The sequence below is a fragment of the Sparus aurata genome, chromosome 14 (assembly GCF_900880675.1).
Source record: "Sparus aurata chromosome 14, fSpaAur1.1, whole genome shotgun sequence".
NCBI lineage: Eukaryota > Metazoa > Chordata > Actinopteri > Spariformes > Sparidae > Sparus > Sparus aurata.
Genome location: NC_044200.1, coordinates 4,756,622 through 4,780,774, shown reverse-complemented (window position 1 = coordinate 4,780,774; position 24,153 = coordinate 4,756,622). Strand labels below are relative to the sequence as shown.

General features: G+C 42.9%; 1 protein-coding gene across 2 annotated transcripts; it reads right to left on the bottom strand.

Moving 5' to 3' along the window:
- Window positions 1-45: 45 nt before the first annotated feature.
- podxl (podocalyxin-like) lies at window positions 46-22,872 on the bottom strand. 2 transcript variants are annotated; one of them, XM_030439472.1, is made up of 8 exons: window positions 22,337-22,872; window positions 6,461-7,072; window positions 5,484-6,325; window positions 5,312-5,335; window positions 3,646-3,778; window positions 3,486-3,535; window positions 3,275-3,394; window positions 46-3,039 (listed from the first exon to the last, which is right to left on the bottom strand). In XM_030439472.1, exons 1-8 carry the CDS (start codon window positions 22,377-22,379, stop codon window positions 2,845-2,847), a joined length of 2,019 nt encoding a protein of 672 aa, XP_030295332.1. In that variant the 5' UTR covers window positions 22,380-22,872; the 3' UTR covers window positions 46-2,844. The 2 variants fall into 2 exon arrangements, with proteins under 2 accessions (XP_030295332.1, XP_030295333.1); XM_030439473.1 differs by having other exon boundaries at window positions 3,492-3,535.
- Between the last annotated feature and the right edge of the window lie 1,281 nt (window positions 22,873-24,153).

Genomic DNA, 24,153 nt, shown 5'->3' with positions numbered 1-24,153 from the left:
GTACATTACAGGCAGCTGAACAGAACAGGGACACTACTACAGAAGCAAAGTGGAAAAAGGCTTCCTTTATTTGAACAGGTACAACAACATGACCGCCAAGACGGTTGACAATTTACAGCTTCCAGTGTGTCAGACCCCTGTTTTTTGCCCTCAGCAGCAAACAAACCATAAATACATAAAATACTGGTAACGAACTTTGGTGAAAACGGCACAGCTATAATAAAAGTGAAATTATAGACACACAAACAAGAAACAAAACACGAAACAAAAGTTGGATTGGAGTGCCCAAGGTGATGTTTTCACTTGTATATAGGTAAATATATATATTATCTTCTTAATTGGTTTAAAGGGGAGTAAAATATAAAACTGAACAAAATTGAGAATGGAAGAGAGGAAAAAAAAAAAAACGTGCTCAGGTTCTGCTGGGAGGGTTTAAATATCAGGTCAAGACATGTGAGATGACTCCACCCCTCCAGCAACAGTGACAAAAACAACTATTTACAGTGTTTCGCTTCAGAGGTGCACCAAGTGACTTAATGACGTATGCATCTTCAGCAATATCGGCTTTAAAAGCCAAGGTCAGCATGTGTCCAGCATTATTACCATCATTTAACTGTGGAGAATTCCTGTGCCTTTTTCCCAAGCCACAGTCACTTGATGCAGTTGTCAAAATAAGAGTATAAGAAGTATACACACCGTGATCCTGAAAAACTGTATAATATCTACTTGTTTTGCAGCTTGACGCATTAAAAATACATGATTGTAACATCCAGCAAGACAAACGGAATCTGAAAGTAGTTCAGGGTGACTCCATGTTATTACAACCTGTATTATTTTTGTCATCAGTCCTATAATAGTAATGATAATAATTACATTGTCCAGTCCAACAGTGCAACCAGACAGCTTAGCCAAACTAATACGGACAGCAGAGGCGATCTCTGTGTGAAGGTCCGTCACAGCTAAAAGATGTGAGACTACGTGACTTTTTGCACACACTCGCAGTGGTGGCAAGTGGCAATTACATGGTAATGAACCATTACGTTTTCCTTCATTTCCCAAGATTCCCTTGAGTATGTTGCTATATAGACAGTTCAATAGGTGACTCGCTGAGAGTGACATGAAGTTGACCACAAAAAAGGACACATCTCCTGTTGACTTGGACAGCATTAACTTACTGTAAATGTCCATGAAGTTTGATCAGAGGATGGGCCTCAGTCCAAAACAGAGCCCATTAAGTGTTGGCGGATCCAGGATTTTTTTTTCCCCCTCATCTTCTTTAGCCTTGTGATATTATTTTGACATTTCATTAATCTCTCAGGGAGTAATGTGCGGATCTTGAATGAAATAAGCAGATGTATTCAGGTAGCTGGTATCTATGAGTGAGCACAACTGTATACCTCATAACAATCCTGATCTTTGGATTTAAACGTTTTCATAGAGGGTGGCCTTCTTCCAGCTACTATACGGTAACAAGCGGGGATAGAAACCTGCCACTGTGCAGCTGAGACGAGATTAAGACGGGTACCAGCGGTGATCAGGCTGGGTTGGATTGAAGGGGACTGTCGGGCCTTGGCAGAGGTATGCGCTCTACTGAGTGCTATTGTAGTGTTACCATTTAATTAACATAACGTTAGCCATGTAAGATAAATTGACCAGCCAATTCCAATCTACAATATTTTTATACACATGAGATGGCCACTATTTGCAATCTTTTTGTACGCCGAGCTCACCTTCACCTTGAAAAATATTGGAAACACTAAAGAATGATACGTAGAGAGATAAAAATGGGGAATTTTAAATAACGGGACTTTTTTTTTTTAACGTAGGGCGGAAAAGCTCGGCCAAATATGTGATCAGCTGATTTTTCTTTTAAATGTTCTGAGCATGAGCTTTTCCCTTGATTGCCATAAAATCACATGAAAACAGCTCGAAGCCAAGGTCACATATCAAGAGGCAAAACTAAAACGCTATGAAAAAAAATATTCTTGTTTTACGTTTTACTTTTTATACAACCTTGAGTCAATATGAGCATTTCAGATTAACACCCTCCATACGTTATATAACTATAGACCGATCTGCCTGGAGCAGGGTCATTCAGCAGCATTGGACATTCCCTTCGTTTATGACCAGGTTTAACGCTCACTTGCAGTGGTTACTGGCAGCCCCCTCGCAGCCAAAAGGCCCTCATGGAAAATCACCAGGACTCACAAAGTGTCCTGAGGTCATCTATCTAAGTTAGTAACTCTAGAACAGCTGAGGAAGCTGACGTTGCTGTTGCCTCTCTGATCTCCTTCCTGTCAGGCCTCCGGAGCAAAGCGATCAGTTGATATCATCACCCGGCTCTTTCTTGTTCTATGGAAAATAACATTACGGAACTCTATATACAGGTGCTTGGGTACAAATCAGAGAGAAGGCACAATCCTCTTGGGATTTTTGGCACTTTCTGAGTTTTTAGGGTGCGAAATTTCTAATTGTGCTCTGTAGGACGTCACACTTACCAAATACGTATATATAAAAAGCTGTATAGGCACAACAGTGATTGATTTAGTGGACTTTCAACAAATGTTCCCAAGGCCACCGTTCTCCTGTGCCATTCACCCCCAGCGTCATTCTTTCTTTCTGACTTTTTCATACCAGCGTGCAGCAGAAAGGGAGCTTGTTTGTTCTATAAGATGTATTTCTTAGTGGGGAAGTCTTCTCCGGCTACAGAATCCTAAGGTCAGGAGTATAAGGTGAGCGAGCAGGGCTGGCATGGAGCAGGAAGTGTGGATTCTTTTCTTTGTTTTTTGGGTGAGAGCCGGGCCCCGCCGCTGTCTTCTTCTTCTTCTCCGTGCCCGGTCGTCTCTACAGGTGAGTGTCCTCCTCGTCAGGCATGTCCTCCTTCAACAGGATGTCCATAGGGACGATCCAGCTGTCGTTGAACTCTCCGTTCAGCACCATCTTCTTCTCCTGCATCTCCGGCTGCGCTTCCATCACCTCCAGCGTGGGGTTGTCATGGTAACCGTTCTCCACCGTGTGCAGCTCATCTGTCAGGTGTTGCTGTAGAGATTGGAAGGATGAAATCTCTCAGAACAGTTCATTTTCTATCTATTTTCCTTTTTTGAAAAGCTTAGAAAGAAGCTTTTCACTATTTATTTTCTTGCACGAATGTGATAGCCTGCTATAAATCTTACAGGAACCAACTGCTGATGGGACAAACAAGTGCTGGCTGGTTACCTGACAGATAAAAACGCTTGGCACCTCAAGGATCAGCCCCCCAAAACGTTCCACCTACCTGGTTCTCATTGTACGGCTTGCGGTGGTGGGAGGCACAAACAGCGAGGATGACGATCATGATCAGCAGAGCTCCGCAAGACGCCAGGATGGCTATCAGGGTTTTGTTATCCGTCGGTCTCTTTAAGTAGGAAACACGACAAAATAATTACTTTGGACCCACCAACGCTGCAGGTGCTAACTTATACTGATGATAGCATCCATGCATTTACCTTTACCTTGGTGATGTCCTCATAATACTGGGATACCAGTTTGTTATCCACTGTAAGATACATTTCATATCATTTGTTAGCAGGTGGTTTATAGAGAATTCTGCTCAACTTTAATCTAACCTGACGAATCAGGCTTCTATAGAGGGAGGGCGGGGCTTACCTTTCACCTTTATTTCCGCATTCACAAACTCTTTGGTGCCATTTTTGTCCCTCCACTTCAGGCTGCAGTCACCATCTTTAAAGTCTTTCAACAGCCATGTGCACACGTCCACCAGCTCTTTCTCCTTCTCATTCTAAAGGTGAAAACACACATCTGTAAACATCTATATCGATGGTAAACAAATCCACCTGCCATCGACAACCCCTTTGCCATACTATGCTGTCAGAGTTGGGGCAGGAAGGTCAGAGGTGAACGCTGAGGTCATGTCCTCCCGTGCTGCGACGTGCGGACTGTATTTGGTGTGTTATGGAACAGCACAGCTGCGTGGGCAGTCAGAGAGGGAGAGGGTGAGTGTATGGAAGAGGTGTGGGAACGTAGGAAACTAGTGAAAGGCAGGAAGGGTTCCCATAAGACACTTTTTCCACCCTGATTGGAATCCTACTTTTTCATAGCGTGCTTGGCTGTGACCTGTGCGCTGGAAACGACTCGGAGATCCACCCAGAGCGCCTCCAGGGGTGGGAAGTAGTTCTGTTTATTTTTCGTATTCTTTTCTTTTTTTTTTTTTTTTTTTTTTTGGCAGTTGTCAATTTTGAAGATTTTGCATTTTGACTCTATTACATAATTGACGAAAAAATGTTTTACTTGGCCGGTTTTAAATATTAAGGTTTTGCACCCAGACCATACCAACACACATGGAGGTTATGAACAGTACTTTCATATTTTTCTTTTTGGACAAATGTAAGCAATTTATCATCAGCTAAATCTGAGATGGTCAACCAGAAAATAACTTCTAAAATTTCTTTACAATCTGGGTCTATTGAGCTTTTGGTCGTTCTTCCTGTCAGACGTCGTCACATTTTACTACGTCTACTTCATCTTACATGCAGCAATCAATGCATGCACCTTATTCACCCAGACAAATTTCTCGTTGGTGTAAAATCCTTCTTGGTAATAAATCTATTCTGATTTTGATTTAGTGCTTGACAGCTAAGTAGCTGGGGAATTGTTCTAAACTATTAAAAAAAAAACACATAAAAGAAAAACACTTAGAAAAAAAAGGCTTCATACTATCAATGTCTCCCAAATTGACTTGAAGGGACATTTTGTTACACCCTTGTGTTTAAGCTTCTTCTTCCAGAAACTTGGATCATGCCAGTGGAGCTGTATGGAGCCCATGACTATTCTGTTTTCATGATGCATGATTTTTCTGTTGAAGTGGACTGCAAGTGGACAACCAAACAAGCAGATGATGACTGAGTTTTCACGGCTCCTCACGGTGAAGGAATTCAAATTGAAGCATGCGTTCAGTAAAAAGTCACTGCGGGCGCTGGCGTGTACTGACTTGTGTCAAGGCCGTAGAAATCCAAGAGGACATGACGGTCCAGTACTTAAACAAAAACATGTCTTATTCTTGTTCTTCCTGCAGGATGTTGCACAATTATCTCAACATGTTTGAACTAAAGGGACCTTTGAGAGTAAATGCGGGTAAAGAAAGGAGTAGAAAGGGTGTGGCCCTGCCTCCCAGTGACAGGACAATAGCAGAGGCTCGGGGAGAGTCGCCGTGTGAACTGTGTTTATTATCACATGTGTTGTTTATGTGAATAGAAACAGTCTGATGCCAGGACAGATTAACAGACACAAACCTCAAAATAAATTAAATTCTTACCTTTTGTCCATTGTTCAGGGAAAACTGCAGAGAGAAGCCAGGAAACAAATGTCAGTCAAAAGCATCAGTGACCGTTGCGTCTCTAACAGTGTGACATTCATTTGCGTTGTATATTAATGTAAAGTACCGGCAAGCCAACTAGCTCTACCTGCTTCACTACATGATGTCTTACCAAAAACGTCTGTGGCAGAGCAGCTGTTGTGGTGGTGGTGGAAGCTGTGGTGGTGGTGGGGGTGGTAGCTTTGGCGGGGGTGGAGGTGGTTTGCAGGGACTTAGTTCCAGCGTTGGTACTTGAGGGACCTGCTACAGTAGTTCCAGTGCTGGTACCTGAGAGACCTGTTCCTGGAGGTCCAGCGCTGGTATCTGAGAGACCTGTTCCTGGAGGTCCAGCGTTGGTATCTGAGAGACCTGTTCCTGGAGGTCCAGCGCTGGTATCTGAGAGACCTGTTCCTTGAGGTCCAGCGTTGGTATCTGAGAGACCTGTTCCTGGAGGTCCAGCGTTGGTATCTGAGAGACCTGTTCCTGGAGGTCCAGCGTTGGTATCTGAGAGACCTGTTCCTGGAGGTCCAGCGTTGGTATCTGAGAGACCTGTTCCTGGAGGTCCAGTGCTGGTATCTGAGAGACCTGTTCCTGGAGGTCCAGCGTTGGTATCTGAGAGACCTGTTCCTGGAGGTCCAGCGCTGGTATCTGAGGAACCTGCTACAGGAGTTCCAGTGCTGGTATCTGAGAGACCTGTTCCTGGAGGTCCAGCGTTGGTATCTGAGAGACCTGTTCCTGGAGGTCCAGCGTTGGTATCTGAGAGACCTGTTCCTGGAGGTCCAGCGTTGGTATCTGAGAGACCTGTTCCTGGAGGTCCAGCGTTGGTATCTGAGAGAACTGTTCCTGGAGTTCCAGTGCTGGTATCTGAGAGACCTGTTCCTGGAGGTCCAGCGCTGGTGGTTCCCGGGTTCCCAGCTGGAGAGGGGGCGCTCGGTGCTGTCTGTACAGAGCTTGTGACTGTCCCAGTCCCGATACCTTGGAACATAAACAATACGGCAACAGTAAACACATGGCCCCCAGAACATTTGAAATGAGCCCTGAAATCATTAAGCCCCCCATCAGGTTTATTATTTCCATGTTAACAAACAGGAGATTCACAGGGGAACTTGCCTCCTTTGCTGTCCGCTTGGCTCGTCTTAGAATCGGTGGTGGTGTGAGTCGGGGACTGTTGCCCCGGTGCACCGCCTGTGGGGGTGTTTGGGGTCACTGTTGCCTTCAGATCGCTAGCATTTCCTTTCGCATTGAGAGTCGCCTCAGTCCCAGATGTCTTAGCAGATCCAGAGGCTTCAGACGTCTGTGCAGTGCCAGGATTGTTTGATATCACAGAATTGCTGGCTGGTGTTGGAAGGGTCAGCTGGGGTTGGCTTTGGGTAGCATGCTCAGTACTGGATGAGATGAGAGTTGCTGCTGGTTTTTTTTCTGTGGTGGCTGCTTGTGTCTGGTCTGAAACTGGCTTGTCTGTGGGCTTGGACTTAGCAGCCGATGAGCCATCAGTTGTGGCAACTACAACCGTTACATTTACAGGTGTTGGTATTTGTACAGTTTCATTTTTCTTGCCTGCATCATCAGTTGTCGATGCTAAATCTGTAGAAGCTGGATTAGCACTACTGTCATTAGCTAGCTTAGTCCCGGATGGACTACCTCCATCTGGTGTTGTCCCATTCGTCGGCACAGAAGTATCTGTCTGAGAATCCTCTGAACAGATGCTGTGAAAGTGGAAGCCTAAGGAGGAAAAAAATACATGAACATTAATAGAATAAGCGATTAATGCTAAATAAGTAACATGAAAACAAACCCACCAGTGGCGAAGATTTACACAAACCTGCATTAAAGGAACAGTTCGCCCAAATTATTGTATTTAGTCTTTATCTGCTCTGATGTCAACAGAAAGTTTCATAGTCCACAATTGAAGTAGACTGAAGTAAAAAACAACCGAAGAAAACACAAGATGGCTCCATACAGCAAGCTGGGGTGCATGCTAACATACTTGCCAACATTGGGTTGTGAAAAATAGGGCGATTTTTTTTCATCGATGTATCGGCCCAAGTAACAAGGTTCCTTCGCCAAGTGTGCGTTCTATTTGTCATAATTTCTTGCCCTGTATTTTAAACCACACATGTCCAAAATTCTTAGAACACAGTGTTTCCCCTAAATTTTTTTGGGTCCGGGATGTTGTGGTCTGGGTGCATGCCACCCCCCCCCTGGAGAAAATTTTGAAAAATGACCCTGTAAATCTCACCTACTGGTGAGATTTTTGAAAAAAAAAAAATTCATTTTCAGAATTTCAGAATCAGAATCTAAGGCATGAGATAAAATAGTGTAGATTGCTGCTTGAAAATATGTTAACCTCTTGAGCATTAGAGAACTTTTTTATTGGAAGCTATTGACAAAAATAATCATCATTTCTGCATATTAATATTCATATTTAACAGAGGAAGCACTAAGCACTAAAATACAATAACAATATCCAACCTGAAACTAACTTCACCCCGGTTCGATGAGTCGCCTGTTGCAGCCTTTGAATAGGATGACGAGGATTTCAGTCACTCAACTTAAACGGTGACTTGTAGAAACTATAAAAAATAGCAGTAATGATGTCAAGATAACTTAGAGTATAGTGCTTTCACTGTGTGCAACTTAAATACGCCATTCGCTCGTGATATTAAACCTACAGAAATCATGTCATCATCAAAATCAAATGTCATTAAGTTTACCAAAAGCTGACCCGTGCCTTGTGCAACGCCCGTATTTGCATGATTCACGAGAGCCTCATTTTCAGGGCCGGAAAAGCCGGATTGCGGGATTTATCAGGAACAATCACACCCCTGCTCATCCGCGCCGGCAGGCAAGGGTTGCCAGATACTGCAACAAATATGCCCCACAATATTACTTGTTTCCTTCACTGTAAAATCGGGAGATTAACGGGAGAAATTATTGACCGGGAGCATCGAGGGATATAGGGTTAAAAATCGCAGGTCTCCCGCGTGAATCGGGAGAGTTGGCAACTCGGTGCTAATGCTTTTAGTGTAGCAACTATAGTGAAGCTTTCAGCTTTTAAAAGGTTGTAACTGATATCTTTTTTCTTTTAATGTTGAGTTACTTCAGTTGTTGCGAATAACGTCACAGTCACAGTTTGGCTGTGAAGCCACAGAAATGTTTTGTGGACTACACCCGATTTTCCATCTGGATGGGAGGTAGATAATGGCTGCATTTGAATTTTTTTTGGTGAACTGCTCCTTTAAATGACTTTTCTTTGCCACTTGGGGGCAGCACAACAGGCTGGAAACACACCACAGACATGATCTCCTGATGAAGTTGATATGAACATGTTAGCAAGCGCCTTTTTACACATCCAGAGGACACGGAGCATTAACATTCAGTTGGAGTTGTGTATGCCGCCACCTGATGGAAATTCATTTGCTCCGTTTTTGGTTTAGGGTTAGGGTTACTGCAGAGTTGGGAGATAAGTCTGTGTGGGTTGCTCGTTACAAAGACCACTTTTCATATCACACTTAGTCATCTCGGTCATTGTTAATATATATTCTTTTTAAAAAAGCAGTTTGAAATGATAAAAAAAATAGTCTCATTCTACGTTGAGGCTAGCTCTCTGAAGTCTGAGCTACGCTGACCTCTGCTCCTGGAGTTCCTGTGGGTCGGACAGCTGTAGGCTTCAGCCGCAGCGCTCCATCTTCTTCTGTTCCCTCTATTTATAGTGACCAGGACAGGATGCTGCACACAATAAACTTGGAAGCACCACACCCCGTGACCACAGCCTGTTTGGAGTGCCCTGTGAACAATCCTTGCCTGACTCGGCGGTCAGAAAACAATGGTCCTACCCACACGCCCACGCCAGCACTCTGTGACCTCCACCCACATCCAGTGACCGCAGCATGCGTGTGCGGTGACACTTACACACAGCCCTTCTGCATGACATGTACATTATGTAATATTTTCTCAGAGCACTGTGAGTACAGTTACATTTAAGGGCATTTAGCAGACGCTTTTGTCCAAAGTGATTAACAGCACATACGCTCAGATACTGATGGCGGCGGCTGCCGTGCAAGGTGCAGACCAGCACATCAGGAGCAGTTTGAGGTTCAGTATCTTGCCCAGGGACCAGACCAGACCAGACCCCAGACCAGGGGAATCAAAGTGACCTTCTGATAACAAGACGCTGGCTCTGTTCCTGAGCCACAGCCACCCTACTGTGATGAGGTTTTAACATGTTGGAGCTTATCTAGTCACTTATCAAATCACATATATGTTAGCTTGCTGCCAGTCAGTTTCTAAGCACTACTGTTATTTTGCCACCTTCTTAAAATAATGGCCTGAGTGTTTTTGACAAAAATGATTTTTTTTTTTTGCCTAAGTCAGCTCTTCCTGATGCTGGCCAACTCTGTTAAAATCATCTATATCCTCAGTTGAACAAGTCACAAGACAGAGTGACTTAGGCAAATTTTATAAGCTTTTCCAGACATATCTTTACCCCAAGGTACTATGTAAATAGTTACTGTCATAACCTTTTTGTGCAAAATAATTTATAAATATCACTCTATATTTGGTTCAGTTTTTGCTGTTTTCTGAAAAAAAAAAAAAAAAATATATATATATATATATATATATATATACAACTTAGACCATTATTTTAAGAGGGTGAAGATTTTAGATTTCAAAATCTAGAATATCCACTAGAAATGAATTGATACCTCTAGGAAATTCTCCATTCAGTAAGGTTCAAATGTTAAATGTAAATGTTATCCGTTAAAGGTTTTTTTTTTTCTTCTTCTGCTCAGATATCGGAAAACATTTCAAAAAAGTTCCTTGCAAACCGACTAAATCAGACCATTCAGGATCTTTTCATGGCTCTCTCTAACCATCCCTCCCATGGCATTTGAAAGCAGCATGAGGATGGTGTCAGAGGCTAGAAGATAAGAGTCTGTGCTGGTCAAGTGGAGGCTGGTAGAGCCAAGCCTGTCCTGTCTCTGTGAAGCACGGACACATCACTTATCAGCCTTTAGCCTGCTGCTGTAAACACAGTTACTAAGAGAGGAAGACTGTCAACGTTCAAGTCCTTTGATTGAGCAGAGTGCTCTCTCTACAGTTCATGTGCAGAGTGCTGCTCCGAGGCTGTTTGACAGCGAATAACATCTGCTTCATGAGGGCTTTTTACTTAGATTAACGTGTCGACCTTTGTAAAGACCCTGAACCTGCTGTGTTCAACCTGTTAGGAAGCAAACTGGAGTTTGGGGAAGGTGTACTGCCGCTGCTTGGATTCTGGAGTGTTGTCTGCAAACGTCTGAATAAAGCAGTGTAAAGTACGTTGATTAATGGAACTCTAAACTTTTCCAGCATTACACCATTTGTGTGGAATTTAGCTGATGGGGGGGGGGGGGGGTCAATATATTTTTCCATATATGATGAATGGCTGCAATCCGATTGATGCGGCAAGTTGCTGCGGTGATGGTATTTTTCTGTTACACACCAAACAAGCAAGACGTCTCCAAACCCAATCCGTCTTTTCCTTCTCTCCCACCTTGCTGTCTCTCTCGCTCTCCCTCCCCCAGGTGTGGCGTCTCGTTCGGTGTGACCTCCGCTGACCCCAGCTGTCAATGTTGCATCTGTTTCTTAGCGGGCGACAGCACCCGCTGATCCCGCTGCTATCAGTACCAAGGCTGTTTTTACCTCACCCACACATTCCTCACCCACACACACACACACACACACACACGTCACTAAGTGGAGTCCGTCAAATCTACTTGCGTGGCCTCCCTTTCAATGCAAAACAACATACATCATTTTGTCCTAAGTTGTTTACTTGAGGAGACTTCCTGTAATAGTTAATTACTTTTTTGGATAACATCCCTCTTTTTTAGAATTACATATGTATATATGTACACACATACACACACACACATATATATAGTATATATAACACTACTATAACTGGTACTACTCACCCAGTGCTATTACTGGGTGACTAAAACTAATGTTTTTAACCAAATACCTCTGTATTGATATAATGACAATAGTGTTGGGATACCCATTGGTACTTTGACAAGATAGTAACACAATGAGATTAGAAAAAATAATCATCAGTAATGTGGTTATAATGACTCAGTGGATAAAGGCGGGTGGAACAGTTTGGTAAGATTGAACAACCTACGTGGCTCAACTGTAATCCTCTCTTCCTGCATTTAAACCCACGCAGACAACACTTATCATGAAAAAACGATATCCAAAATCAAAAATGATACACAGTACCACGTCACGACGTCGATAAAAGGTGTGACCTGCTCCACTGGACCGTATGACGGTCAGACAGCGGAGTGTGTGAGAACCGACCTTCTGTCCTTTCCCTGGCTCGTCTCTCTACTTTTTGGCTCACTTCGTAACAGGAAACTGTTCTGTTGATTTGGGCATTTGTCATTCTAATTTTGTACTATACAGTACCTTAGATCTGTGGACTTTGGTTCCATTGTTCTCACTTGGGGTTGTGTATACATTATTTGGACTTTATGTGCCAACCGACGCTAATCAAGCCTTTCAGCATCAATTTCATCATATTCCTTGCTTACGCGCAGCAGTGTTCCTGATACCCGGCGTATTTAGTTTTGTGTTGAGAGGAAACTGGTGCAAAAGAATGAACAAGAACAACCCTAATGAAATGCTGTGATTTTCCCCGCGTCACCTGTCAAACACCACCAGTGAGTCGTCATTTTCTTTAGATATCGTGTTCACGAACTTACAGCGTGTACAGGCGGTGCTTTTGTCTTTGCCTGATGGCTTAGTGTCGGTAAAAATATTTCCAGTTGCACTGCTGATGTTGGCACGAGCAGTATTTACAAATCAGAAACCTGTTGCTGCAGTACAGTTCAACAAAACAAGAACTCGGCATGACTATCAGTTTTTTTCCATCGTCAACAGAAACCTGAAATGTTTTGCTTCCTGGGAAAGAGATAATTTGCCTGAGAACCACTTAAGTGTCAGAAAGTTGATAACAACAAATGCTAAACCTGTCTTGAAATATTTCATTATTATTGTATTATTATATTTCCTATAATCTCACCTCTGTCATCAGCCTTTTTTTTCACTTTTGGCGACTAGCTGGTGGACACAAACACAATTTCCGATGAATGCTAATGTTGCTCTGTCTCTGGATGTGTAATGCTTTCAATTAAGATCCTATTGACATGCGTTATAAGTAATAAGACCCTTGTAAGCACCTAAAAGATGGACTATTTAAACATTAATGACTTACATACTCTATAACCTTTTACAAAGTGCATAATATAGTATAGTAAGTTGAATTGATTGTAATGAGCGTTAAGAATTAAAAAGTAGGCTAATACGTCCTTTATGAGTCCATCTAAGGTGTGCATTAATATCACTAAGACAACATAAGTGTTAGACGCTTATATATAGAATAGAATTTCGTATCCTGAATAAGGCACACAAACATAATTTGCTGTTGATCCATGCATAGTTAACAGCCAAATAATGGAGCATAACATATGAATCTTAGTAAACTGTGAGAAAAATAAAAGGTAAGTTGGTTTGATTTAATCAATTTGTTTGTAGTGCTGTTATAAGCAATTATTAAAAAAAAAAAACAAAGAAGCGTTTTAATAAATGTTTCTAATCAGTCAAAGAACTTAAAAAAGATGAATGTCTGATGATCCAACAGTAAACATGTTTGTTATACAATTATTAACACTAATTCATGTAATGTCTTGTAATGTTGAAAGGACTTAGAATGGACTTATAACCTACTGAGTACCACTATGAGGACCTTAATATAAAGTGTGTGTGCTTTTATTGCTTTCTTGTTAATGCTTGATTTGAGAGGGCTGTAACAGCATCCAAAATAAAACCAAGATAAGGTGATTAAAGAAATACCAGACTGATGAAATCGATGATGAAAATGTTTTATAAAATGTATAAAGTTTGAACGGCATAGTCATAAAGAAGTAGGTTTGACTGATTTCTTGAAGAGAGGGAAATCCAATTTGTGCCAAAAGTCTGTCCCCAGTGACCTGATCTACCTTTGAAGCTGCTCCCATAGTGAACCTCTGGAGCGTGACAGTGTTTAGCCTGTATTCACTGAGACTAAGTGGAGGTCCGCAGGAGGTCAGAGGGTGCTCTCTGTCTGCCTACACTCCCTTCAGGAGGTCCCGCTTTTTGGTTCCCGCAGGCGTCAACCCCATCCTGTTCGGTATGAGCACACATTAAGGAGAATGACAGTGTAGCCAGAGGGTGGAGACTGGCTGAATTGTCTTTGCTTCCTGACCACTGTGTTTTGAATAAATGCCCCCATGAACAAGACCCCACAGACACTTAAACGTGGTGAGGGTAAGGACGAAGGGAGAGAAGGACAGAGAGGACATTTCTATTGCTCTCTGTCTGTTGGTATCATCTGGTCAATGTGAGGTTCAACACTGATGCTGGGTGATAAGGTCTGGCTTGAACGTGTTGGGTGGGGGTTGAGGCGACCCTTTATATGGAGCTGGCTCTGTGCACAGGGATACTGTCATGTTGAAACACAAAGGGGAAAACCCAAATAGTCTAAGATATCACTGGAAGACGTGACATTATAGGAGCAGAGAATTAGATGAGAAGATTGATACCACTGTTAGGTCTGTGAATCAAGTATGGAGCTGGAGGCAGGTGACTATTAGCCTAGCTTAGCATAAAGAATGAGGGAGTTGGCCTAACTCTTTCCAAAAAAAAGTGTTGGTAATCTTGAGCTTTGGACCAAAAAATGAAGTCACATTACCTGCTAAGCGCACCACTGCCCATGGAACTACAAACTAGTTGTATTTACAATCTTCTGTTCACATGTTTAACCTAAAGAAACAGTTGTGCACATGTGTAAGATTTAAAAGAGCATTTTGCCAGAAAGCTAAGACAGAGTAATAGCTTGAATAGAAAATACACGTTCATGTTTGACCTCTGACAGTCATCCGTTATCAGTCATCTGCACGCAACTGCAACTGCCCAGTTAAAAAAAAAAAAGTTACCCATATCAGTAGAAAGTTTGTCAACACCAACTGGCTCTAGCGTGTTTTTTGCCATAAAACTTCAAATAGATGCGCTAAAAATATCTACCAGACAGACAATATAATGCAATCCAGTTCAAAAGCCAAACTGGGAAATTGAATGTAAGCAACACAATGGCAGTATTTATTGAGGGCTTTTTGTTTTAGATTTGCAGTATGTGGATGTGTGTGTAGTTAATTACTCATGTGGCAGAGGGTTAGATGAATCTGTTTACACAGTCACAGACAGTGTTGAGACTGGTTTTATGTTTGGGGAGAAAAACAAAAATCCCAAAATGTAAAACTACATTTTAGGGTGAGGGCTTGGGTTAAATGTACTACAAGGAACATGTAACACTCAGTTTAACACTGATGCCTCCATATGATCTACATAATCAAACAAGACCATCATCAAGAAGACTAGCTATTTCTATATATAGAAAATGTATTCAATATAATGATAATTATTCTTCAGGTTGATCATGGGGTCAGATTCTGACTTATCTGGTTGGAAAAATCTTAAAAAAAGTAAACTGTTGTTTCTGGCAGAGTGCTGAGGATTGGTCTCAGAGCCTAAGGAAAGAAGCTGCTCTGTTCTCTGGTGGTACGGCACTAACACAAAGTTTTCTTTGTTTCAACTTTATCATCTTCTGTTCAAGGGGGTCGCCTGAATCAACACAAAAAGGGAAGTTCCTTGGAGTTTAGGTTTAGGTTGAGGGTCAGAGTTCTGGTTAGGGTAAGTCTCCATGTAATACTAGTCCATGTAATGTCCACTGAGGTGATGGAAACACAACTGTGTGTGTAAGTGTGTGCGTGCATGCCAGCTATCCAGCCAGTTATCCATCCAGCCTGCCAGGCACTGACTGTAACCCCGGATTGATGTGCGTCTGAGCGTGAACGTGCACTATGCGTGCCAAGCGGACTAGAGTAAATAAATAAATGTAGCTGTCGCTCCGGAGCGGTGGCAGTACAAAGCTGCCCCGTTAGCTTGGTGACAGCCCACACAAAGGCCCCTCTGGCCCCACGTGCGGCCATGCAAGCATGGACTACTGCCTCACTGCAGACCCCTGCTGCAGCCCGGGCCTTTTGGGGCTCAGCTGCCCCCCATCCTTGTCCCATTAAGAGAGGTAATTCATCTCTGTGAGACTGAGGGAGCTGGTGGGTGTGGGAGTGAGGAAGGGAAGGGAGGGGTCTTTGCTTTACATTGTGTGCTCCGATGGAGGGAGGTGAGGAGCTGTGAATGTAAAAACACTCGGCGGGAATAAAAGCGAGACAAGTGAAAGGGAGGAGAGAGGGAGGGGGGCGAGAGGAGAGAAAGTGAAGAGGGGTCTGAGACACACTAAATCTAACGGCCACATGGAAGTGACTGACCACACACATACACACACACACACACACACAGACACACAAAGGATAACACTCGCACCCTTGCACACAGTATTCACAAACAACACACTCCCCGTCCTTGGAAACCAGGCTGGTATGTGTGTTTATATGAGCTGTGGGGTGCGCTAATGGTAAAAGTTCAATGTTAGTGCTCCTTCATCCCCCCAACACACACGCATGCACACACACACACACACACACACACACACACACACACACACACACACACACACAAAGAACAACACTCGACAGGATATCTGGAAATTTAAGTTGTTGGTTGTTGGAATTAATCTGTAGTTCATTCATTATTGAAGGTGTGTGTTTCTTTTTCTTGTCATGTCACACATCAAAACGAGATACTGTAGGAAAAAAATTGCATTTCAATCTGCCGGTTTTTGGCTGTGATCACTGCCACCCGGTATGATGCATTTTACACATTTGTTGACTTCTGTCCTCCGGCCGGGCTGGGGCTCTCACCATCCCGCCTCTTTACAGCTTAAAGGGCACTCCGCCAATTTTACACATTAAACTGCGTTTCCTGGTTTTTACGAGTACGACCGCAAAACGGAAACAAAGTAGTATAAAGCGTTTTGCGGCTCCAGAGGAAGCGGCATGAAATGTCACTGAGTGGCTAAATTGCATCGTGGGCAATGGAGAAATTGAAAAGCCATCCGGCAGTCTAGCATTGCACACTGACAGTCTAAAAACCAATGATCAAAATCCAAACAACACAACCGGAGAGATCACCTTTTATTCATTTCACACATGTTAAATTACCCAAAATGCAACTTAGCCCCTGGGTGACATCACTGGAGGCAATTTATAAGATTACATGCAGCTTCCTCTGGAGCCACAAAACGCTTTATGCTACTGTTGTCACATATGGCATAGTATTCCCCAAAACCTGTTAACACTCTTTAATGTGTAAAATTGGTGGTGTTACCCTTTAAATGAACTGGGCTGCCGGTCAAGTCCACTGATATGTAGTATGACAAGCTCCTTACTTAGTGTGACCATTTAAAGATATACAGGCATATTCATACAATGTATCAAATAAAATATCAGATAGCAAATTGTTTATTTATCTGTTTATCTAGTATAATGAATTAAAAAAAAAATTAAATAAAACAGCTGTTGGGAAATTCATATTATCAGCTATATATCAGTGAAATTATAGCCAGGACAGTAAGTAAAAGCAAAAAAACTCAATGTGAGGGAGAATCTGAACCTCGAAAACTAGATTTTGGGAACAAATCTGAAATATAACTGAGAAGATATAAGCACAACTATAAACTATCTGCACAGCTAGACACCACAAAAGGTAAGTGAAAAACATGTTGGTTTTTCTTTTGCACTTAGGGAGAGACAGTCTATCAAGACAATGAGCAGAGGCTCAGTGTGTTGGCATGTGTTGTGTCACACACACACGCACTGACTCACATCCACTTCGCTCACAACTATTGGAGCAGCGGCCGTCCTCTGTTTTCTTAACAACTGGGGAGTTCACACAAAGTGATGAGGCAGATGAAAAGAGTGCTGAGAAAGTGAGGAGGGAAAGATGAAGGGAGGGAAGGAATGAGGCCTTGGATGAGGGAGAGGAGGAGGCGGAGGAGGAGGAGAGCGAAAGTCCACGGCGGTACCAGCCGCGGGCCTGATTAATGGCCACCTGGCTGTGCGGTGTGGCATGCTCGGGTAAAAGGGAGGGAGTGTGGGGTTACAGTAGGGGTGAAGGCAAGTGGCTCTTTATCTGGAGCATCGGACAGTGATGAAACGTTCGGCTTTACAGAGAGCAGAGGTTCCTCCCTGGAGGAAAAACCTGTGTCCACATGCCAGCCGTGCCGAGCCTTTAAAAACAAAGTGTGCAGCATCTGGACTTACTCTAAATGATAGCTCATCAGACGAACGTAATTCAATCAGCCACTTATATTCCATCTAAACAAATCAAGTAAAGACAGCCTGAGATGATTGTGTTACTTGAACGCCACATACGGCTGTGGATGAATGTTAATATTTCCATTCAGTTTATTTTACTTTCATTGAAATAAAATGTTTGTACTTCATACAGAAAGTGTCATTTACTTTCGATAAAAACTTTAGCACGACAAAATTCCGCCTTGTTTGAACTACTGTAGGTTTTGTCTTTTATACCAACGTCCGTCTTGTTTTATTGCTAGCGCTAGCGTTCATTTGAATTCAATTACCAAATAAACATATAAAGGACAAGGACCGGACTATTTGGGCCAAGCCATGCCGATCTGGCTCGGTTTAAGGCTGCTCTTGGTTGTATTTGATCGCAGGAAATTGACAAAATGGGTCTCAAAACAACATGAGATTGGAGTCTGTCGTGCCCAGACCCATCTCTAAAACAATGTCTTTGCGGAGTTTACAAAAGTTAATTTCGTCATACAAACCTGTGTAATGTTTAATGACAAAAAAAAAACACCTTGTACCTTGTAAAGACTACAGAGCATTCAAAACAGTTTTGCAAAATATGTGTTGCACTCCTTTTAACTCTGTTGGACTCATTATGGACAGTTTAAAATAAATGTTCAAAATCGCTTTTTAGAACTTTCAGTATGAATGGAGATCTGAAGTCTCAGCTAACTGATTCATTTATGCGATGAAACCAATGCATGAATTAAAAAAAAATGATGGTATGCCTTCAATTTATTTTTAATTTGAAAATATCTTCACCATAGTTCTGTATTCCTAAAGCTCAAAACAATCTCTTCAAAATGGCGAGGAAACGCGCCTCTCTGCTTCAAACAGCTCTCCTCCACATCTTTTTTTCAGCCTGACTCTCATTCAGCGGGATGAAAAGCCTCCCCGTGGCTGAGTGGGCTGGAGGGTGGCTCAAGGCCGTCTCCTGCCGCCACACCCTCCTTGGGAACCGGGATGTTGATAAAGATTTTTCCCATCTATTGTTCTCCGTTCTCTCCCATGTACGCCAGCCAGCGCAGACAACAGACGAGTGTGCCAAGCAGGCAGCGTCTCCCCGGGCTGCTGGTGTCCGGACAGACCGGGAGCCCCTGAACGCCTGTTATCTCATAGGAAACGGACAAGTCATGAACCTACAAACGCACAACACAGATGGTCTCCACAGGGGTTAGGAAGTCCTGGAGAGGACTGATAACTGATGACTTAGTCCAGGAATCATACGATTTATTTAGATGCTGAAATCATCTCCGAGCATTCGGTGATTTAGTTTGGCTAGACGTTGTCAGTCTTTAATTTGAGTATCTTGACTACGTTTTTTTTTTTTTCAGTCTTTTCTGCACTCACCATCACTTTGCGGGGTATGCATCACTATCATGTCGCTTCACCCAACATCTTTCAACGCTGGTAGCATGGTGGAGAAAAGAGGCGGAGTTGAAAAAGGTTAAATCCAAACACATCCAAAGTAGGCAGTGGTCATTATGAAGAACAGAAGAATGCACCAAACCACCACAAGTTCGGGCAACCGATTCAGTATTTTCAACTTAAAATGGTTTGTTTATTTAGTTTGTTGAGGCATCAGAAATTTGTGTCTGTTTTTTTTGTTTTTTTTTCAAAAAATTGTGTTATCATGACTTTCACTGCACGATTATCTTGGCCAAACATAGCCAGGATTTTGTCTCCAAATCTATCTAACTTTGTCAACTTTGTTTTCAATATCAAGGTGACATATGACGGTTATCGTGAACTTAGAGAGTATTGCAGTATCGCGACACCCCGAGCACAGTATGTCATTACCGCCACTGGGGTCTTACAATCAAAACAAAACAAAAAAGACATAAGTAGCGTAGGATTATGGAAGTTGTTTTCATCGTCGTTGCCACCATAGCTGAGGATAGCTGAGGAACAATCTATCTGATCCCCGACTCAAAGAGAGATGTTTACAGGTGAGGTCATGTTTTAAATTTGCTCACTTGACATTGAGTCACATTCTCTGACTTCCTTTCCTCACTCTCTCTCTCGCTCTCTCCAGGAAGGACAGGCACCCACTTGAGACGCACCGCTACCTTGATTAAACCTGTGGTTATAACGAAGGTCGGGTTTAAAAAATATATAAATATTCTGATGCAGAAATGTCACATAGCATATCTTTAAAACGCTCACTTCATCCACCTTTCTTGGCCCTATGATGACACAGACATCTGGCAGGTGGATATCTAACTATTTCATTTGAGCGTTCATATCTAGGCTCAAAAGTGAGTAAAAGCTGCCCGCTCTCACTCCCAGTGCACCACATACAGCAGCCTGGTCAGTGGCCCGACACTTCCAGAGTTTGACACCTTTCTTTTGCTACCAGAAAGGTTTCTCATATACCACGTTATGACAGAGAAAAGATTTAAAACACCAGAAATCAACGTTTTGTTTTTTGTTTAGCCGCGGCACCAAACTGCAGACTGAGGTTATCGAGTTAATTAAGAGGAAACAGAATGACTCACTTTGCTGCTACTTATGCTACTATATTGCTTTCCAGCCTTTTCTTGTGATAACAGGGCATTAGACACACAGACACAGATGCACGTTCACACGCACACACAACAACAACGTGTGAGGCTTTTTATTTTTAGAAAAAGTGCTGACAGCCATCAGACCGTGTTTTGGGGCTGTGTCGCGCGTTTTTTTTCACACGCTCAGAAAAAAATACAAATAAAAGCCTCCCCTCTGAGTCCGCCGACTGCGGTGGTGAGAGAGCGGCAGGTGCATAATTAAAGAAAAACACTTTCCTCGCCTCTCTGCCGGGGAGGGAGGTCAGGGTCACTTCATTATGCAGGCTCCTTCTGTCCTCACACACAGCTATTGGGAGGACTGTGTGTGTGTGTGTGTGTGTGTGTGTGTGTGTGTGTGTGGAGAAAAAAGGGGGGAATTGGGGACTCCTTCACTGTGGGGTTGTAGGGGGGGGGGCTGGAGGCGCAGATGTTTCATACAGACTTCATACAGTCCACGCAGAAGCAGTGAGAATGTAAGCTTCAACAGTAGCTCAGAGAAAAAAAAGTAGTCGAGCTCACCCATGCAGAGGATTCTACTTTTCTTTCCCAGTTTGTGCACAAATGAAGGCACTTAGAAACAAGAGGAAGACAAAGAGGCTTGGACTGGCAGCACGTCTCCAGTTTGGCGCTCTTCCTCAGGCAGCATCCACAGATGCTTTTTCCTGTTCTTATTGCTTCTTAGAGCCTGAATTAGTCCGTAAACGTAAGAAAAAATCTTTTTAAAAACATTTTTGCAATAAATGGCCTATACTCTAGCCTATTCTTTTAGGTAATTCACTTGTCCTTTACATTATATTTGTAATTTATAGTTTTTTCTGCCTCAATTATGGTAAATATATCAGCTGATATAGTGATACCATAATGATTTCTTCCCTAATGATCGTATCTGCCCTAAAAGCTGAGTATTGAGTATCTAGGTTGTAGGTACTTGTTCTTTGCCGCTGCTTTTATTTCCCCGCTCGATACTTTGCTGATTGTAAATACAAAACATATTACGATCACTGATACAATCAAAAAGCTACAGATTAAACCGGCGGGTCGCAGCCTGGGGGTTAGCAGATGATTCAAAAGAGGACGAAAAGAAATGTCAAATGTCTCTGTTTCTTTTTCCTGCAGAGTGCTCCTTACGTGCTCTAAAATCTCCACCCGCTACAACAGGGAAATGCTGCCTACACGCACAAACACCTTTCACTCAGTGTCATAGTGACATTTACCGGAGGAGCCTCCCGTACCAGAGCATCAAATTTGAGATTCCTACGTTTCGTATGCTCCTTCACACTTCTGCTTAGGAATGGAACGTGATGGAATGTAAAGAACTGTAGTGCTGTACTTGAGTCCGGTTCTAAGGTTACCCTACTTGTATTCCATTTTCTGTTACTTTATACTTCCACTCAACTGCATTACATTACATACGCACTGTGATAACTTAAGTTGATAGTTACTTTGCAGACCGCATGCTGTATCAAAGCCAAAGCAGAATGTTGTCTTATATCTTTACATGTATTACTTGTGTACTTTTGTTACTAAACTAAGTAGGATTTTAAATGAAGTACTCTGACATGTAAAGGAGCATTCATACATTGCTTTATTAGTAATTTTACTGAGTAAAAGATCTTAATACTCCCTCCACAGCGGCATAATGAGTACTTTTGGTACTTTAATAAGCAGCCTCACACTGCCACATTACGTTCTTATTTAAGCAACATTTGAAACACATAACTTTACACATAATGGAGTATTTTTACACCAAATGTATTTTCTACTTTCACGCCGTTAAAGATTTGAACACTTCTTCCATATGTGATTTAGTAAAAAGACCAGTTATTCTGAGGGAATTCTGTCGGCACCTGTTGCTGCATCACACAGCCGACGCTCAGACTGTCAAGATTTCTGCCTTGAAAGCTCGGATGCTGCAGATCAAGATTTCCCTCCCCAAAGACAACCACAGATCCTTGTGTGTTGTGTGTTTCAGAGGCATGCTAAAGGGGGGAACGGCGCGTTCCAGCGGAATAAAAGCAGTCAGACATCCTGACGCACTGTGAGAGCCGTCACAGGTGTACATGCACTTTGAATTCAACTCTACTCACTGAGAGACAGCAGCAGCCACGTGATCCCCAGAGTCGCTCTCATCCTGTTGCAGCTCGTTTCTTCTCCCAGATGTATGTATCCTTCATGCAGTGCCGCGCTACAATCCTCACTCTGGACCTGGAGCCGCTTTTTTTTGTGGATGATGAGCCCAAGTCCCGAGTCCTGAGTCCTGTCACGCCTTTCTCCTTGAATTTGTATCTCAAGTAAATGATCTCGCCAGACCTATTGTTCACTTTTTCTCTTCTTCTTCTCCTTTTAAACTGAAAGCCAAGAATGCTTTTGTTTGTCTCTGCTGCTTCTTTCTCTCCTCTCTCTCTGCAGAGTTTGGGATTTGGGGGGGGAAGAGTATTTCTGCGTCTCCTTGGCGGTGCTGTTGTTGCTCTCTCTCTCTCTCTGAGACACACACAGACACAGACACACACACACACACACACAGTGGCTTGGTGCTGTATTGTGCTCAGTCAGTCCTCAGTATGTTCAGCTGTTAGCAGCCAGTTTGGCAGACCAGGAGCACTGCCCATTCCCCCCGAACTGTCCCTGCCTCCCTTATCATGAGGAACCAGGGGCAGACCCAGTCTGGTCCAATCCCAGAGCTCTGCTGGACATTTTGAATAACAAAGGAAGCTGTGAGACAATGTGTTCCCCTGGTTTTGATTCTTTCCTAAAATGGTCCATGGCTCAAGGACGCAGGGTGAAGTCACATCAGTACCGATGTCGTTTGATCAAAGGAGAGGCCTGTTCACAGTCCCAGAGTCAGCCGTCTTCATGTTAACGTCCTCCGAACACTGTCACACAAATACAGGCAGAACACAGAGTGTAACATGTGGCTGTTGAGCGCCCTGCAGAGCTTTGGGCCTAGCACCTGTAACAAACAGGAGGACTTATCTCCCCCATGTTGCTCAGTAACGATGGGAATGACGTCTCTTTAAAGCGAGCCAGATCCTTTCCAAGAGCGGCTCATTCTTTTTTCCTTCTTAGGGGTCGAGGGTTTATCCGCGGCATAATCACAGGATACACTTAGGGGTAAGATTTGGATCAGATTCAAACGTAGGCACTCCACCATAATAATTTCATTTTGCATGTAGATACTAGGCGGACTCATGTTAGAAGCATTGTTGGTGACGAGAACCAGGGCGTGTTTCTTTATTCCCCACTCGTCTGCCATTGCTTTGAGAAACTCACACATATTTGCGCTTGTGTGGCTGTCATCCATAGCTTTCGTCTGAAGTACTTAGGACATTAGCTTCCATTAACTGCTGACATAATGAGCTGTAACGGTCACATATGAGACTGTAGCTCTGGATGTCCAGGCATCGCAGGTTATTGCTACCCTGTGAGCAGAGTTGAGGGACTCTTGCACGGAAAGCTTTGTCTCCTTGTAAAGATTTGGAATCGATTTTAAGTGTGAAAAAGCTCCGGGATGGAATAACATATCTTGGCTCCAGACTGTGCACCATGTAGCAGAAGCCAGTAAGAGGAGGACTCCAGTTTGTATTACTATTTCAATTTTTTTTTTTTTTTTTTAAATGTTTTTTTTTTTTTTTTTTTTATTCGATTTTTGGAAATTTAATAATCGAATCATAATCGTCAATGTAGATACTAGGTTTAGCAGCAATGCAATGCTTCAAATTTGCAACAGATGATAGCGTATCCATCTGCTCTTTCGGTGAAATGTGTCGTGTAAGTTAATTTGCCTTGCCTCAAAATGCAATTCATGCAACAGTTAATGTTCTCACTGTTCACATTTAGGTTCAGGTTCAGATACTACAAATTCCAAATTTGAAAAGGATAAGGAGACGGGGTGCAAACCGTTTAT